Source organism: Balearica regulorum, chromosome 8 (genome assembly GCF_011004875.1).
Source record: "Balearica regulorum gibbericeps isolate bBalReg1 chromosome 8, bBalReg1.pri, whole genome shotgun sequence".
NCBI lineage: Eukaryota > Metazoa > Chordata > Aves > Gruiformes > Gruidae > Balearica > Balearica regulorum.
In genome coordinates, this window is record NC_046191.1 from 31,384,083 (window position 1) to 31,402,997 (window position 18,915).

At 50.2% G+C, this 18,915-nt stretch overlaps 1 protein-coding gene and 1 long non-coding RNA gene across 3 annotated transcripts in view; one reads left to right on the top strand and one right to left on the bottom strand.

The window, feature by feature from the left end:
* The window catches only part of TNR (tenascin R), a 33,290-nt gene extending 21,101 nt beyond the window's left edge, over window positions 1-12,189 (top strand). For both annotated transcript variants that reach the window (XM_075760460.1, XM_075760461.1), the window contains 5 exons: window positions 2,926-3,077; window positions 4,037-4,133; window positions 4,947-5,108; window positions 6,719-6,882; window positions 7,218-12,189. In XM_075760460.1, coding sequence (XP_075616575.1) covers window positions 2,926-3,077; window positions 4,037-4,133; window positions 4,947-5,108; window positions 6,719-6,882; window positions 7,218-7,337 — 695 coding nt within the window. In that variant the 3' untranslated portion in view covers window positions 7,338-12,189. The remainder of the gene's footprint in view (window positions 1-2,925; window positions 3,078-4,036; window positions 4,134-4,946; window positions 5,109-6,718; window positions 6,883-7,217) is intronic.
* Window positions 670-17,703, bottom strand: LOC142602810 (uncharacterized). Its single transcript, XR_012836639.1, has 3 exons — window positions 17,399-17,703; window positions 1,414-1,560; window positions 670-1,032 (listed from the first exon to the last, which is right to left on the bottom strand). It is a non-coding gene; the product is annotated as an uncharacterized LOC142602810 (long non-coding RNA).
* Window positions 17,704-18,915: the final 1,212 nt, after the last annotated feature.

An 18,915-nucleotide genomic window follows, 5' to 3' on the forward strand; every position in this document is an offset into this window, starting at 1 on the left:
TTTTATGGGCTTGCTCTCCTCAGGCAGCATTTCACCACAGTCCACAGAGAGGTACGTTCATTGCCATGACCCACAGTGCTGCTCTGCTACAAAAAGTTAACGGCTGAATGACCTACAACACAAACATGAGATCCAGCCCAGGGCAAAAGGATTTGAGCTTCAGATTGGGAACCATCTGCGAGGCCCTTTGCCTTGACCTTGCCTTTCCTCAAATGCATAAATAGAGGAAAACAACCACAAAAGTCAGTAACACATATCAACAGGTGTGATCTCGGAGTGAGTGGGGAGAGACTCAGCTGGTCTCTCCATGCTGCAGACATGGTCCAATCTCTCACAAATATAGAATGGTTTGGGTTGGAACGGGCCTTTAAAGGTCATCCAGTCCAACACCCCTGCAATGAGCAGGGACATCTTCAACTAGATCAGGTTGCTCAGAGCCCCATCCAACCTGACCTTGAATGTTTCCAGGGATGGGGCATCCTTGGAAATATCAAGCAGGTGCATCTCCACCACCATCAGTGGAGTCACAGACAGCAGAGCCAGGGTGCCCACAGGACTGTGGTCTCACCAGTTTTATCTAATTGCATTATTCCTTTCCCCTCTTAATTCTAGAGAAGTTGCAATCCCCTAAGGCCACAGGAATTTCCTTTCCAAATCAAATGGTGGACATCCACAGCCACTGCAACCCTCACAGATGGAGTGCTTGTGCTTGCAAGAATGAAGTTTGCACAAAAATGTTACCATTGTCCCCACCCTTTGCAAGTGTTCACATTAGAAACCACGCAAAGCATATCGTCCCTTACCCTCTTGAAAAGCCTTGCTAGGCCAGGGCACTTAACAGACAGAGTGCATTTTGTTCAGGGCTGAATCCAATTACGTTTCTCCTGGGCTTCAAAAGCACCGAGAAGCCTGAAGATGATGCCCACTGAAATTCCTCCCATCTGCGCTGCCAGTTTGATTAGGAGAGTTTTCTTTGAATCTGCTCTGGATACACTTCCCCATCTCGGTTACATGCAAAGGTCTCTTCGCCTGCTTTTAAGAGATAATAGAAACTATTTACGTCAACAAAAAACCTCTTCTCTAATGCATCTACAGATCAGGCTTTCCTGTTATTCTTGCCTCTTACGCGGGCACATAAAGCAATTCAGACAGGTGCTGGAAAAACGCGTGTAATCTTTGATGCTGTTGGGGTGTCAGGCATGAAACTGCACAGGGCTGGCTTCTCCGCTGGGATAAAGCAGCAGAAACCCACTCACATCAGGCAAGGAGAGCACCTTTTCCATTAAACACCAATGTTAGACCTCGGCAGCGTTAGAGACACGGTTGCCAGCTGATGTGGCATCCGAACCCAGGTTTAATTTGCTTTTAAGTTGAAGATAGGCATCAGCAAGAAACCAGTTTTTCCCCACTTACCCCACGTATCGATGAGACAGAAGCACCCAGGAACAAACACCGAGGCGATGCAATCCATGGGCAGCGTACCTCAGCGAAGAATTGGGGTCTGGGATTCAATTCACTCTGGCAGCGTATCGGGGCACTTCGCAGAGAACAAGGGCTTGTCTTTACAGAGACAAAAAAGAGAAAAGAAAAGAAAAAAACAAAACAAAACAACAAACCAGGCTTAATTTAAATTGTTTTGCTTCCTTCTGCTCACAGTACACATCCCGTGGTTCTTCTATTCCCTCTGACATATTAATAGCTCAGTCTCTTTGTTTCATGTTTGCATAAGGTTCTTGGGGAATTGTATACAGATGGGACAAAAGGAAGAAACAGATACAGTATTTATAATTTATAGTGGTTTGAAATGTCTTTCAAGGTCTCCTTGGCTCTTAAAGATATGAATATAAATTAAGAAACAAGTAATCTCTGCACAGCTCAGGGGAGCCTGAAGTGGTTGTCTTTGAAGCAGTTTTAATTGTCAGATACTATAAAATGCAAACACTGTCTCACCAGACCTCGCACTGCAGACTACAGAGACGGGAAAAAATAGAGGATCTTCAACACTTGGACAAAGCGACGACCTCCGAGTCTTCAGGTCGCAAGGGTGGGTGGAATACACCCCAGTGGGAAATAACAGACAAGGGTCTGTACCCTGGTCCTACGAGGTATCACGCAGTTGTGACGGACGCACACGGCACGTCGTTCACACCTTCTCAACGCGTAACCGAGACACCCTCGAAAGCCACATCCATGTTGCCAGCTCTGCGCTCATTTACTCCATCATCCATATGCACTGACAGCGAAGAAAAAGATGTATTCCCCCTCTTTTGCACTAAATGGGAAAAAATTGAACCCAGAGTTGACATCCCAATACTGCTGGGGTCTCATAGTTAAGACTCTCTTAAACTCTGACCCCCAAATGAAACATTTCTTCATTAGAGGATACCTGCAGCACAGCCAGGCTGCCCATCTCTAGCTCTCTCACAGCCTAATTCCTGCTCAGTTTGCAAGTGACAATCAGCCCGGCATAGCTCCACCATCACTTCCAAGGGCATAGATCAGGGGAAACCCCCTGGAATCAGTAAAGTCATAAAACTGGTTTGGAGCTGGCAATCCTGAGAGGAGAACAGGTTTTGGTATTTTCACAGCTGTCTAAATACGCTGGTGACAGCTTAAACCCCAGGGTTTCAGACATAGTGCAGAAAGATGGTCCAAGAAGCAACATCCCTCATCATTCATAGTGATGTTACCATGCACCTTTCCAATATAGGACGTATGGGAGATTAGTTAATATACGCACACATTTTTTTCCATTAAATCCTCTGATGTTGTTGGCAGACGTAAAGTCCCACCACCTCGCAGAAAAACTCAGGACGCAGAAGCCAAGTTAGACCTTTCCTGGATCACAACCAGTGGGGCTCACAACATGTGGAAAGGGTGTTGCTTTGCTTAAATTTTGCCTTTTTTTTTGTTTTAATTTTGCAGGTGGCCGTGTCTTTGCTAACCCACAGGACTGCGCCCAGCACCTGATGAACGGAGACACACTGAGCGGCGTCTACACCATCTCCATCAACGGGGACCTCAGCCAGCGGGTCCAGGTCTACTGCGACATGACCACCGACGGAGGAGGCTGGATTGTGAGTAGCCATGTGGTTGTCCTACATGTTGTCCCCATTGCAAAGTAACCAAGCTTCATCCTACCAGCAAAGCCAAGCACCACGCTGCGCGGGAACGACAGCAGGCTTAATATCGCACGCTTCATTTCCCACGCCATAGGGAATGGCCCACGCTCCAGTAATAATAGTTACACTTGGAGAAATGCCCTTTGATTTATTTGACATGTTTGCAGTGCTTCTGGAGAGCAAAAGCCGAGAGCGAAGCTGATTTATTGTTCTAGAAATGAAATTAATGGCCGATAGCTTTCATGGGGAATGATTCACACTGCCTGCAGTAGGAGGGTGTCAGGCGTCACCCCAACTGAGTCCGCACGGGAGCATTTGAGAGGCAAATGCCTGTTTGGCTTTTGAATTGCACAAACACTGCTTGTCTTGACGTAGATAGACTGACAGCTTAAGTAAATAATGCTCTGGTGCTTTGATTTTATTCATGTCAAATGCTTACTTACATGCATTACACAAAGCTCTGCTAGATGTATAGTCGAAACAAAAAAAATAGGCTTCCTCAAATGCTGATTTCTAGCACTGATGTTATTTTAGCCAAGAAATTTCCCTCCATCTCACTCTGCCTCAGAGCATCCCCTTTGGATATCACAGAAAGAGCCAGCCAAAAGCAGAGTCACATGCTAGAAAACCAGAGGCACCACGCATGGGGTAGAGCGGAAAGCTTGAAGGCCGATTCCTTCCTATTATAACATTGATTGGCCTTAGACATCTCACATCTCTTCAGTTTCTCCATCTGCACAGGAATTAATCGCACAGCTGCAATTAACACTAAGTGGATGGGCATTGCAATTTTTTTCCCTGAAAGGCACGATGGAAAGACAAAGTATTGTCTTTATTTGTGAGCCCCAAAGCCCGGCAAGGCCGTCCCTCTTCTCCTTCACACTGATTTCCTCCCTGGTCTTCCCCCACCTCAGGTCTTCCAGAGGCGGCAGAATGGACTGACCGATTTCTTCCGGAAATGGGCAGATTACCGGGTTGGCTTCGGAAACCTGGAGGATGAGTTTTGGCTGGGTAAGACCCTAACCGGTTGTCTTTCATTGATATGTCAAACTCAAGCTCCCCGTACACTGTGCTGCTCACCTGTGCCAGCTGTTGGCTCCTCACCTTTCACCCCACTCTTCTACGCTCTCCCTTGGACAGTTCTCCTCCCGTTGTTCATTCCCTGCCCTGCACGTTAGAAAGTCACTCATGGGCACACTACATAAAAGCACATCGTGAAGGCCAACAGCTCCCTAAGTTGCTCCTCCTAGGAGAGCAGGGGATACGCTGGGGGTCTTCATAGACCAAAACCCATCATCCTCCTTTGGATGACTACAGGTTGCATTGGTGGTATCAATGGCTCGCGGACCTCACCTGGCCTTGGCCAGCAAGCCAGTTGCCCAAAGAAAGTAGGAAGGGGGTCGGTGGGAGACCCAGCATGGCTCTGAAATGGAGCGTGCTCCCCCAAAACCTGAACATGAGCCAAGGCCAGCCCCGCAGCGTAAACACGCTCTGGCTTGTACAAAAGCTTAACAGCAACATGAGAAGCACCAGGGCTCCACAGCTGAACGCCCTCAGCTCCAGCAGCATGGAGAAAGCTGAACCTGCGCCTTGAACCCACCTCTCATAGCCACGGGGAGGTAATGCTTGAACGGACACAGAGAGCTCAGACCCCACCAGTGCCAGGAGAGACAAAGACTTAACCAGAAGTGCTGTTGCTCTTTGGTTCCTCTCCTCGCTCTCATTTCCCACAGCCGTTTTATTTGCCTAGAGCCTTTTTTGTTTGCTCACAGAGCGGATCCAGGCACCGGGTCTCACCGGATGTCTCGCTGCTTGTCTTACCAGGCTTGGACAACATCCACAAGATCACGTCCCAAGGGCGCTATGAGTTGCGAATAGACATGAGGGATGGCCAGGAAGCAGCGTACGCCTACTATGACAAGTTCTCCATTGGTGACTCCCGGAGCCTGTACAAGCTGCGAATCGGGGACTACAACGGCACTTCAGGTACAACCTTGTTGCCAGCAAGTCACAGGGAGATCTTGGGACCGGTGGGTCTGAAACTGTAAAGGAAATCCCAACATCAAAGCTTACTTCTCTGGAGCAGCAAGACACAAACCTATAGCTCTTTCTCTCTTCCTGCAGTCCATCATGTAAACCAGGCTGATAAATCCAACTAAGGACACAGGGAATTTTCCATTGGGGATTAGATATTAATATCAGAGGCATTGCTGTTCAAATAACAGGTCAATCGTCAGAGGTGTCATCTCCCTTGGCAATAACCACACCTTGCTATTGATGCCATGCTGGAGGGTGTATTTATTGCCCTCCCACAGCAATGGAAAAATCTGAAATCCTCTGTAACGTTTCCTCACGCAGAGGCTAAACTCAGTCTGGTTTTGCAAGGACACTGTCACACCTGTTTGCTCGGTCAATGCAGCAGCACTAGGCTTTGCCCACCAGAAAACAGTGGGTGATGGAGGGAGGGCATGGGGTCTCTTCCCCAAGAAGGGGGAGAGGGTTACAGCCGCAGCCCCTTTAGCTGGGATAGACATGCCCAGGGCAAGCCTCCATGATCCAGACAAAACTTCACCACCATGTACTTAGCAAGGAACCCCACACTGTATCTAAGATGCAGGAGTTTTCCTGTACGGTATCAGGTAGTTGACACTGGAAGAGAAGAAACAGGGACGTTGGTTGTGTGCAACACAACGCTTGCTCTGACCTTAAGTCCCAGGGCTCAAGGTACCCAACCTATTGCCAAAAATGCCAGTAACAGCTGCAGGCATGACTCCCTCCTTTTTTCCCACGCAAGCTCTTCTTCTAGCCATCCAACCAAGGAGCTTCTGCTCCACCTTGAGCAAAGAGAGCCAAGACTCGCCAAAGGGTTCATTGCCAAGAGGTTTTCTAGCAAGTCTCTCGGTGGCTGGACTGCACACAACTAGCATGGGTCCACTTTGTATTTTTGTACGGACCACCAAGGAACACACTACAAATGTCTCCTGTAAGGACATGACTCAATTGTAATAATGACCATATTTCATTTTGGCTCCTTTCACCCAAAAGCAGCTCTCTTGTTCCTTAGCAAGGAGGGGAGATGAGGTTGATGGTTTTGGTGGAATAAGACATCACACACCTTCCAAAAGGTTCTTCCCCTTATCCAAAGGGAGAAAAGAAGGCCCAGTGTCTTGGTTCAATAGCCGAACGCCTGGCCTCCTCTGGGAGAAAAAGTTCGCTTTGGCTAACAGGAGGGAAGGAGGCTGAAAGCATCCTGAAGTTATGTAGCAGAGCCAGGCTTCAGGAAATATGAGATGCCCAAATCTAGGATTTAATTCATTTCTGAAACACTGAAATTCAGACCCAAAACCATATAGTATTTTATCTGCCAAACCCAGGCAGCCTCTAAAATTTACTACGGTCTGTACTTATCCTAAACCAACAGTAGAGGACCTCAGATGAACCAATTGTTAGCAATTCCAGTTAACGTTATTCCTAGACTTTCAGCTGCTTGAACTGTCAATCCACAGACAACCACATATACCGTAATATCATAATTTCCTTGTGAAAAGACCAGATGACTCAGGCTCCATCACCCCTAACAGCACCTCTTTCCACAGGGGACTCCCTCACCTATCACCAGGGCCGCCCCTTCTCCACCAAGGACAGGGACAACGACGTCGCTGTGACCAACTGCGCCATGTCCTACAAAGGGGCCTGGTGGTATAAGAACTGCCACCGCACCAACCTCAACGGCAAGTACGGAGAGTCCCGGCACAGTCAGGTAAGAGCAGAGCTGGGCTGAAAGCCTTCGGCATTTCTTCTAGCAGCACGACCCTTCAAGCCATTTGGGCTGGTGTGTTGTGCCTTGTACGTGGTTATTTATTGTGGCACCTTGTTAAGTTACATTTTAAAAAAATACATACATAAAATTTTATCAGGAGCCTTTGAGCAGCGGGGAAAAAACAATCAAGAGTAGCAGAAGAGTTTCTTGCTCCTGCTGTAGCAAGTTCTTCCTTCTGACTTCTTTGTGGTGGTCAACTTTGCTTCCTTCCTCTCCCACTCTAGTTGTGTGTTAGGGTCTGTCTTTACCCTGTGCCTTTCTCTCCCTCCTGCCAGGGGATTAACTGGTACCATTGGAAAGGCCACGAGTTCTCCATCCCCTTCGTGGAAATGAAGATGCGACCTTACAACCACCGTAACATCTCTGGGAGGAAGCGACGGTCCCTACAGCTCTGAGCCAGCTGAACCCCCCTCCCACCTCCCACCACCTGACCTTTTCTGTCATTTGTTTGTATTTTATAATATGAAAAGGGAAAAAAAAATAATTACTACTCGTCTGAGATAGCAACCTGCCCCTCACGAGTGCTGGAGGGAACCACGGCACAAGCAAAGGCTGTGGGAAAGGAAAGACCTCATTGCTTTGCATCTGTCCCAGAGAAATACCAAATTTCCAGTCTCCCTACCCCAATACTCTGGCCCTTAACACGAGAAGAAAGAGAGAGAAAGAGACAGACAGATTTTTGATATTTTTTTAAAAGACTTAGAAATCCCCAGCAAACCCCATTAGAAACATTTGTCACGGGGCTTGTGGCAGAAACATTCCCACAGGGACCTTGGTGCGGCCATTTCCACCCCAGTCATGGCCAGGGATACCTGCCCTTTCCCTGCCTCCCTGTCCCCTCCTGGGAAGGAGGTGCCAAGCTTCATGCCATCCTGTAGACACCAACTCTTTCAGCAGGCAGAGACCCGTCTGTCCTCGTGGCCAAGGGCACACAGCCTGATCATCCCTCCCCTACATGCAGTCACTGTACACATGGAGACGAAGGGAGGATGAGCAAACACAAGGCTCATCCTGTCCCCAGTTTTCACAGATCACACCAGGAACGCTTCGTGAATATCGTGTGCATGTGTAGGTGAACTCTAGAAAACCCTCAGCTCACATCTTGGCCCCACCACAGCCAAAGTCATCCTCTGGTACAGGGGAAGAAGAGCTGCTCCACTGACCCCAACCTGTATCACCCACTCCTCCAAGCTGAATTCACCCCACTCCAGGTGCATGACATCTGCCTGGGTTGTGCTGAGCTTGATGGAGAAGAAAGGAGTCAAATTAGAGGACTTGGGAGAAAAATCACTGCTTGTGGTCTTGAAGTCTACGGCCCAGTTCCTCTGCTATTTCTATATGCCACCATGCTGTCTCTCACAGAGATCACTGGACCCAAACCAAAGCATCTCAGAGAAGGAGCAACAACCAAAAGAGCCATCACACAACCACAGCCCAGACAGCAGCCAGCACAGCCCAGGTGCTCTTGTTCAGGGACCTCCACGCACATGGGAAGGATAATGATGCAGCCAAGGGAAGACAAGTGCAAGCTGAGAAACACCCGTTCCCTTCCTTCTCCTATACCATCCCTCTTTGCTGCCATCACAAGAGGGACTCAAATCTCAGTGCCTTGGTACCACCATCTCTCTAACAGGTAACCAACTGTTTCCCCTCCTGGAAGGAAAGCTTAGCCCATTCAGATTTTGGAGCACTTCAAGACTCTTGGAAGAATAGATGAGTTCACTCTTCCCATCCTTAACTTCTCCCATCTTAAGGACAATGGACCCTTCAGATAGCTTTGACTGCTCTCTGTTGTCATCGCCACCACCTCTATGTAGCACAAATGACCACTACGCTGGAGTCACTCCCCTGCCAAGGGCTCTGATCAATGCTGGGTATTGTCACTGGCCTGGTCACGGAGAAGGGACTCGTCCCCACATCCAAGGACAATGCAGCTCAACACTGGATTCGCAGCCAAGGGAGCATTACAAATGCTAAACACTGCTTTTTGATTTTATCACACTGAAGCTGCTTTGTCTCAAGAAACATCTTCCAGATGGCAACATAAAGGCATCTTTGCAGTAGCTTATAATTCAGGCCAGTGTCTCTTTCATGGTCATGCTCCTGGATTTTCTGACGTTACTCACCACGGCTGCAGAACTGAAGAAGGGCATTAAGTGGGAACCGCAGCCTCATTGTCCGTATCACGTACTGGCACACAAAATCATAGCTAACCCCAAGGGCAGGATTAGATACGGGGTCCAGCCCTTCAAGTGGTCAGCTTACAAGCTGTAGTCTGACCTGGAGGAAGGATGCTGTAGCTCAGCAACATCTCATATGCAAATGAGGGATCTCTTCTTACTTCCCATCAGCATCAAATCAGGCAACAAGTCCACCAGCTGAGGAACAGGTCAGAGAGGCTGCAGATGATGGGATCCCTTGCAAGACATGGCCAGTGTCTCAGATGGCAGCATCTCATGCCTCCTGAGCAACCTGTCCTGTTTTAGGTCCCAAAAGCCAAGCAGCAGACAAAACTGATTAAAACTTAAGAAGCCTCCTAGTAGGCCAGCAGAGTAATATTTTTCCCAACATCACCAAGAGTTTAGAGGCAAGAAGCGTCCTAACAAAAGCACTATAGTGCAGTGTTAGAAGTAGGAGCAGAGATTGGCAGTGGATGGCATTCATCGCCTGTCTCGGATGGTGCTGTTTGCTTATCTACCCAGGTGAAAGGAAGAGACGTCAGTGGAAACACGGGAGCTCATCATTCGCAATCAAGTGGAAGGCGAGAAACTTCTCTTTTCAAAAGTACAAGTCAAACAGAAAATCAAAACATGCCAAGCTTTTCCAGGAGCTTCAAAAGAAGATCTTCAAAAAGGCTGATTATTCTCTAAATAGATTTCCTGATGTGCGTCTCTCCCTTCCTTGCTTATGTCTGTCATCCCTTTTATAAATCCTGTAATGATGAAAGGTCCGGTTAATTCAACCATCATCAAGTCTGCAGGATGCCCTTGGAGATAATATCCAACCTTCCAGTGCTGCTATATACCAATGCTGGTCCTTGATCTCAAACATCGTACCTTTCCATTACCTTGATGAAATGCAGTTGCTAAAAATCTTTTAAAGGAAAGACATCTACACATGGTGGTTTTGTTCTCCTGGTCAAAACCTAACTCAAGTCTAGGCAAACAATCAGCAACGACAACCCGGTCATTCAGCCACTGTCCCTTGTTCATATTGTCCATCTATGAGATACAATTTTCCAGAAATTTCTTTTTCACCATTGCCTGATGAATTTTTTTTGGACAAAGCTCCTGCCAGCAGTTTCAAGCAAATTTGTGCTTAATGTTGATGCTACAGAACAACCAGGCGATTAAGTACAGTCTCTCTTTACCCTCCATCACTGGTTGGGTAAGCCCTTTTTCTGAATTCATTCTCCAACCAGACCAAGTTTGGCCCTGTCCCCCATCAGCGTAGCACTGAGACTGAAGGAAGTCTTGGCAACAGGCCTGAAATTCCCAGAAACCCAGCCTGGATCCCACGCAGCGCTCATCTCAAGAGACCTTGGCTCCAGCACATGAACCATCACTGGGCTCTGGTGGCTCGTCTGCCATCCAGCTCACATGGGTCAGGATCACCCCAGAACCCAAAACAAACCTGAAGCTGTTACCTAAACCACACTATGCACTGCAAGATGCCAACTCCCATAACATCAAGCAAGGAGAAGCACGTCAGGTCTTTCACCCAGCAGAGCTCCATGCACGCCCAGGACCCCCACAGCCTGTCAAAGTCACCTCTTTTTCTAACCTGGAAGGAAACACCAAGGGACTCTCTCATCTCTCACCCAATTTTGTTTTTCCTCTGTTTCCATTCCTGCCAGACCTCCAAGTCCACCTTTCCACCACACACTGCACTAAAACGTAACCAAAGGGAAAAAAAAAAAAAAGAAAGAAAAAAAAGGCCTGAAAGGAAAAGCTGCTTTAGTAAAGAGATCCTTAAGACAGCATTTATAAATGAGTAATTTGGGGAAAGAAAGAGGCCAGGCCTTCCCCAAAGTAGCTGGGTTTTGGAAGAAGGATGCTGGAAGAGTCTCAGAGCCACACAAAGGCTGGGAAGAAGCCTTTGCTTCTAACTCCTTATCTTTGCATTACTTTACCATGAGTATCTCAAAGCATAGTACCAGCCTACTTGCCCTCTTGCCCCAACCTCTTACCCCCTTCCCAAAGTGATGCTTACCCCAGGTGAAGCATTGGCATGTGGAAAGCACAGCTCACGCCACTTTCATCCCCAGTGTTGCGGCAGGTGAGGACAAGAGCAGTGGTGTCCCCTTGCTAGGGTGGCCCTGTGCCCGCAACAGGCTTAGACTGACGTGCCAAAATACAGCAGGAGCCAAAATACCCACCTGGTGCGTCACCTCCACGGCAGCACATGCCCTTCATCCAGACCCAGAGCCACCCTCCAGGTACGTCCCCACCGTCGCACCCTGGGGTGACCACGGACCCCCTGCCCCGTGCTCCTCAGCAATGCCCACAAGCTTTGACCTTACCAGACAATGTCAAAGAGCCCTCACTGCCCCCCCAAAAAACAATCTTAAATCATGCTTACACCCTCTAACAAAGGGCTCTGTCCCAGGGCCAAGCGAGAAGTCCATCCCTGTTTCTGCCAACCAAGCACCCTAGGATGGCCATCAAACCCAACCGAGCCCCTTGGGGACCACCAGTACCCTCCAGGGTCACCTTCCCCCCCTCCTTAAACCTGATGGTACCCAGATGGTGGTGGCAGCTCCTTGCCCCTTCCGGGGGAGAGGTTTGGGGTAAGGGCTGGGGAGATGCTGATGCCCAGACCCACCTCGGTACCCAGCCCACAGCTCTCCAGGTGGCAGTGGTTTCTCAGAAGGATGGTGACACAAAGACCTAAACAAACAAACAAGCAGCCCCCTGTGTACAGGTGTTACCCTGAAATTCTGTTTATTACTTAAAAAAAAAAAATTAAAAAACATAAATAAGAAGGAAGATCTGATGAACTCAAACACAAACCAATGCAACCAAATGAGGGGAAAGATAAAAGCAAATAAATGCATAAATAAAATAAATAATATAAATAAATAATATATTAAAACAACCCTCCCCGCCCTTTAATGAAAACGTAGCTCAGAGAATGGGATCGACGCTTGTTAACCATTGTTAACTAGTATTTTTAGTCCTGACCGCTCTTAGGCTATGTATAGTTCCTTTTTTTAATGCATTTTCTATACATTAATAAAAGATACCGAAGGAGTGAGCCGTGTGCCTGTCCGGGAGTGGGGTGGGAGCGGGGTCCCGGTGCCTCCAAGCCCAGCAGCATCACAGCCCTGACCTCATGCCAAGCGGGGACGCGCACCCTCTGTCCCTAATCCTCGGTTACCCCACGGGAGAAGGGGCATGGCGGGGGGGGGCTCGTTAGCAGGGATTCGCACGCTCTCACCCTCCTGCAAGGGCATGCCCTGCCCCACTGGAGCTCAGATACTTCTGCATCTGAAGCAGTTGGTCACAGAGGCTTGGTTTTTCACTGCAGAGGCTCGGTTTTTCGCTCGGTGATTTGCAGCTGAGCGGCAAGGTGTCGTACAGCCAAGACACCCACCACAGCAAGCCCGGCAGCAGCTGGAAGAGGACACGCTCCCTCTTTGCGAAGCACACCAAGAAACGTGAACCGGGAGGAACAGAGCAGCTGAGAGACGAAGCACATCCAATGGGATAAAAAAAGAAAAAAATGTATGTATATATATCTATATATACAGAGGGAGGAAATGTTGGGGGCAGCCCAGCGTTGGTGCAAGCTGCCCAAAGAGGTGGTGCCATCTCCATCCTTGGAGATGTTCAAGACCAGGCTGGAGAAAGCCCTAAGCAACCTGGTCTGACTCCAGGACAGCTTTGGGAAGCAGGTCGGACCAGAAGCTCCCAAGGCTCCCCCCTGCCCGACTGACCCTGTTAAAATAAATAATAATAAAGTGACCACAAAGTCGGATCGGCACGGCTGGTCCTTTAACCCCAGTAAGGCAGGGAGCTGCGTTTTGGCCTCAGCCCAGCGTAAGATGTTTTGTTAATAAATTTAGCTGCTCCCATGAGCTAGAGAGGCCCTCGGCTCTGCAGTTTGTAGCCAGAGAAAGCAAAGCCGCGGTGTAAATGCTCGGAAGCAGAGCGAAACTACCCCGAAGTCTTCGGTTAAAGCTGTTCTCCCGATTTAGAAAGCAAAATGTTCCCAGCACAATGGAAACGCCGGCAAAAACCAAACTGCGCGGCTATTTCCAGCAGAACATGCTCCCACTGGAAAACAAAAACAAACAAACAAACAGTGATTTAGCAAAAATCTCTGGGACAAGTATGAATTTCAGAGGATTTTGAAAGTCTCCTCTCGTTTCACATGCAAACTTTATTTAGACCTCCGCGTCTTAAGTTTTCGTGTTTGACACGTAGCCAGGCAGGATGAGAAAGCCTGAAAGAAGATCTTCTGCCAGACCACTTCAATATTTTCTAAATTTAATTTCAGAGAGACAAAATAGGGGAATTTTCTTTGCTGTAGCTTCTCAACTTCTCTTTCTTGCTCCGATTTGAGAGAAAAAAAAAAAAAAAAGAAAAAATAAAAAAAAGGAAGTTGTGAGCACGGGGATCCCCCGCCTCGTCCACAGCCACCGGCACAGCAAAGAGCCAAGCCTGGAGCCTGGCAGACTCAGCTGTCTGTATTGAACGACCATTTTCACGTCTGATGGGAGCCAATGCCATGGAAGACACTTCCAACAAGCCCAGGGGCTCTGCCCTGTCCGCGGAGGAGCCGAGGGATGGAGATGGGTTTGGGATGGGGAGGAAGGGTGGCCTGCGCCAGTGTTTGTCATCTCAGTCTCGCCATGCTTGGCCAAGCAGTTGACCCAATGTGGTGAGTTTCATTTATGGTTCCTTAGAGAAGGGCAGTGGTCACCACTGTATCCCTTGTTCAGCACATCTGGGGCCAGGTGGGACCCCCCAGGACCCCAAAATCCCTGCAGAGCCCCCCAAAAAAGCTGAAGGAAACACAGACTCTCCGTTGCAATAACCAGATGCACAAGGTGGGCACGCACCGCTTGGAGGTTGGTACCCAGAGAAGACAGGAGCACATGGAGCCACTGCATCCCTCTGGACTGTAACCCACCTCCCAAAATCAGAGCCGTGGCCCGGCTCCATGCTTCGGATGGGATGAGAAGGGGGTGACAGCTGGCACAAGCCCTTTCCTAAATGCTCCAAGCTTTGACTTAAGTCCAGGGAGGTGTTTTGCCCCACCACACCAACCCCTGGGGAGCTTCTGTCCCATGACCCATTGCAGGTGCCCACCACTCTCATCGCGCAGGTCCCTCTGTCCTTGTACAGCTCAAAGCCATCTGTATACCACAGACACGGTCCTGCAGGATCACACATGGTGGCATCTCACATTTCCAGCCTCTCCAAGGAGCGCACCTCCCCGGGGTGCCCAGGCTTTGTGCAGGCAGAACCTGCAGGCAGCACGGCCGCGCTGCGGGCAGCCGCTCTCCTCTTCAGGCCCTTCCAGCCACCGCAGAGCATCCCATCACCAGCACCCCCCATCTGCACTTTGTACAGAGATATTTCATCACAGCCTTCTTACCAAAGTCCTCTTCTTGCATGAGCGAAGCTCGGGAACTTTGTTCCACCAGCAAACATCAGGAGGGCGTACAAAGGTCCTCAGCAAGGGCATTGGGCGACCGTCCCAAACCTGGAGCTCGAACAACGCATTCTCAGCAACACACCCTGCAACCTCAGCCCAAAAAAGAACCGCAAGGGAAATGCTCGCCCAGGAGCAGGCAGCACAGCGGGAGGAGGAGGTGCAACGCCTGCAGGAGCAAGGCTGGAGCGGGTCGATGAAGGAGCATCCTCGTCCCATGAATTCACAGCTGCTTTACGCCTTGTGGGATGTGATTTTTATAGCACCCTCTTTAACATTCTTGGGTTTTAATTCGTCCTCGTAAGCCTGGATGTGCTCATCGTCCCTTTAAAACCCTTGTTCCCATTTTTATATTTTCAACTCCTGTGGTTGCAGGCTCTAAAGCTTAATTATGTAGAGTGTAAAAGAAAAAAAAATAATTTTTAATCAAATCTAAATGCAGAGCTTTTAAATTTCATTGATTTGTCCCCTCTCCCTGGGATGAGGGGTGCCGTGAATAGCAGCCCACAGGCTTATTCTCCCTTTCCCTGCGCTACAGCCATGGCCTCAACACGCAGCGATTTTTCTGCTTCCAACCCGTTTCAGCAATTTTCCCCATCAAAAAAACCCCCAATATATATGCATTATATTTGAGGCAGAAGTATTGAAGCAGAGCGCTAGCTGTGATTAGGGACTTGCTCATAGCAGCACTTCTCCCCCTCCCCGTATTTTGGATTGCTGTCTGCCGTCGGTGGGGATGCTGGAGATGTGAGGTCCCCCCATAGCGTATGCCAGACGATGTATAAACACGCTTATTCCCAGCAGCGCGGTTAATCCTCTCGCTCCCGCCCAGGTTATCTCCCCGGCGTTACTCCTCCGCAGGCACCGGAGCCCGGCGCGGCTGCCGAACGGCGGAGCGGGATGCCGGTGGGAACACAAGCCGCTTCTGTTCGTCACAACGGCCCCTTGTCCCCCGCGTTCGGTGACATCACAACAGAAGAGGGGTTCGAAGGAAGTAACTCTGCGAATGTTTACAAGAAAAAAAATCCTCCCAAAAAGCGAGAGGAGGGGGGGATGAAGTGGGAAACCCTTCCTCTAAGGATTTTGGGACAAAACGTTGGAAACGGGGCAGCTGGGAGGGGAGCAGCAGAGGGGACAGGGCTGGAGGAGCATCACTGCCAGCTGGCACTCCCCTGCTCCTGGGGACAGGCTCTGGCCCTCCTCCCGGTCCCACATCCCCTCCTGCACTCGAGTCATGCCGAAAGCAGCCAGCATCTGCCCGTTTGCCGTCTCGTATCGGTTCCTCACCCGTGACCTAAGGCCACCTCTCCCCCCAGCCAGCCCAAGGGGGACTTTGCCCCTCCAAATAAAGGAACCTGCTCTCCCTCGTGGGGGGCAGAAAGAGGCAAAACACCCCCAGGAGAAAGGCTTTCGGCGTGTTTTTCCTCTTTCACCCACCACGATTTGCATTTCGTTCTCGGTTCTCTCCCCAGGGGTGGGTGAGCCCCCACCGAGCCACAGCGCCCAGCTGCATCCTCCTTGCTGAGCCCCCATTAGAAAACAAGATGAGGAGGAGGAAGACTTTGAACCATGAAGAGCAAGGGTCAAACGGGCCCCATCCCCAGGCAGGGACTAAGCCCCAAGGGCAGCACAAAACATCCCGGCACGACAGCCCACCTTGGCCAACCGCTTTTGGTGGCAGGAGCTAAAAATCCTCACGTGGCCCTGAGCTGAGGGACATCAGCTCACCAGAGATCTCCAGGAGCAGCGGATTATGGAAGGGAAGGGATAGTGAAAACATTAAAAAATAAAATAATTTGGCAATTGCTTATCATTAAAGAAATGGGATCAGATCTCGCTGCCTGCCTCGGGAAGCTGGCACCGAGCTATGGATGCCAACTGCTCCTCAGCATCATGGGGCTGAGCCAAAGGAAGGACCACGCTGGAGGGGACAGCCAGCACAACTGGGTTTTCACCTAAAAAGCAACCTTGGCAGATCAGATCCAATACCCAGCCGGCATGGGAAACCCCCAGGAGCAGCTGCTCCGGGAGGAGGCATGAGATGCCACTTCCCACTGCTGGGGGCACACGCTGGTCCTCGGGGCACTGGGGCCGTGCCCGAGCATCACTCGCTCCTCTGCCTTTGGTCCACAACTCCCACAAATCTCACCCTTGGGAGGTGACAACAAGACGCTGCCGGTGGCCCCTTTTCCATGCCGAGGGAAGGAACACCCCCATTCACTGACAGGTTTTCATCCCCTAGCCTTCACATAATTAATTCTTGAGCCGTTCCTAAACGGGAAGGCACCACGTCACACTGCCGGGACTTGCCCATCCCCAGTGCTTCCCCCACCTCCCGGCACTTCTCCTCTCCCCCTCACCCACCGCCAGCGCTGCCCGTAGGATTTCCTCAGGAAGGAGTTCCTGAAGGCTCGCACACACAAAACAATCGTCAGCTCCAAACCAACACAAAGCCCTACCGCTTTCCTCCCAAACCCCACGACACGCACCGAAACACACCTCGAGCCGCCGTCTCTTGCTTGCTCTCCCCGCACCGGGTGCGGAGGCACACGCTCTCCCTTCCCCCCCCCAAAACACACTCAGGTCCCCGTACCCCAACTCTGCTCAACGCAAGCGCCAAGCGGGACTTGAGGATGCACGGGCGGAGCCCACCTTGCTCCCCGCCCCGGCCCTTTCTTTCCCCTCAGCACCAGGGAGGGATGCTCCAGCAGACCTGGACCCACCTCAGCAAACCCAGCTGCACCCAAAGCCTCCCAGGTGATGGGTGGGGAAGAGGCACCCCAAAAAAACTCACCAGTTTTGGGGCATTTCCCCCATCAGCAGCGTTTCCCCCATCATTACCCCTGTGGGACTGAGCCCCAGGCATTTATGGTGGGGATCCAGGTGGGACTGGGACACCTGAGCCCAACCCATCCCCAGGGCTTCCCCCTTCCCAGAGGGGACAGATCCCGGCAGGCACCAGCCAAGGGAGAGGAGGGGATGAAGCAGCTGCCACGAGAGCCTGCCAGCCCCAAAACCCAGCAGCTCGGAGTTTATCCTCCACCCCACGAGGGCCACCATCCCACCCCATCCCGCCTCCCCGTTCTCCTCCAAAGCCGGAAAGCCTATTGCTGCTGCTAAAGCAAATACCAAGGGCTGCTATTTTTATCCAGCCCACGACCAGGCATGCCTTATTTTTGGTGTTTAAACTGCAGACTTTTTTTGTGGGAGGGGGAGAGGGAAGGGAAAAGGCAGAAGCACAGGGGAAAAATGAGAGGAATGTTTCTCTGGGAGCAGAGTTTTCCATTGCTTACTTTAAGCCAGGCCAGTGTCTGCAAACAGAAATCACAACCGAAGAGCAGAACAAGCAACTGAGGAGGAAGGTACACTCACGTCTGCAGTCACCTCACATCTCCTCCCGTCTCACTGTGCCAAGAAAAACCCAAATACGTCGGCCCTGGGTACCAGCTGGGTGTTATCAAGGCAGGAGAGAAGTTCCCACCTGTATAATGGGGCAAACTGGTAAATAAATCAGCTGAATCCAATGAAACAAGGGGCAAACAAGAGGGTGTTTCTATTTTTAGTGTGAAATTAATAGTGTTTTCCAAATAAAATTAGGGGTTGAGAGGACCTTGGAGGAAATGGAAGTTATCGGGGGGGGGGGGAGGGCTTTTTGGCATGGGAAAGACTTCGATCTCGCATGGAAATAAGGAGTTTGGGAAGGATGGATGGAAAACAGGGGCTGGAGGTGGGATTTGAGTCCCAGCTGGTCCCAGGTCTGGGCTCAGACTGACAGCCCGTGATGTGACAGGAGCTTGTCTCATCCAGGCTTAATCGTTCCCTGTGCTCGAGGGGCACCAGCAAGCAGAGAGACGCGTAATCTGGAGCAGGAGTGATTCATCAGCAGCTGAGTCAGCTTCCTCTCACCCATTAAAGTTCCTGAAAAACAAAGTGCGATCCCTTGGAGCCCAGATACACTGGTTACCAAACAAACCGAGGAGGCGGCAGGTTCAAAACGCCCCCCCCCCCCCAAAAGTACCTTTTGTTCACATCACAGGTAAAGGAGCCGTGGAACTCCTCACTGCAGGAGACATCCACAGAGTCAAGCATCAAATGGCGTTTGTATTCTTTCAAAGCATCTTCTATGGACGGCTATGGGGAAGAGGATGCCAGGCTAGGCAGAGCTGTGGTCTGACTGATCACATTTGTATATTCTTGCATTAATTCTAAGTTTCTTTAAGTCCATCCGATGCTTCCCAACTCCATTTAATGGTATTGCTACACTCGACGGCATCAAGACTCTCCTTTACGGGCAGCAGCATCACTAGAGGT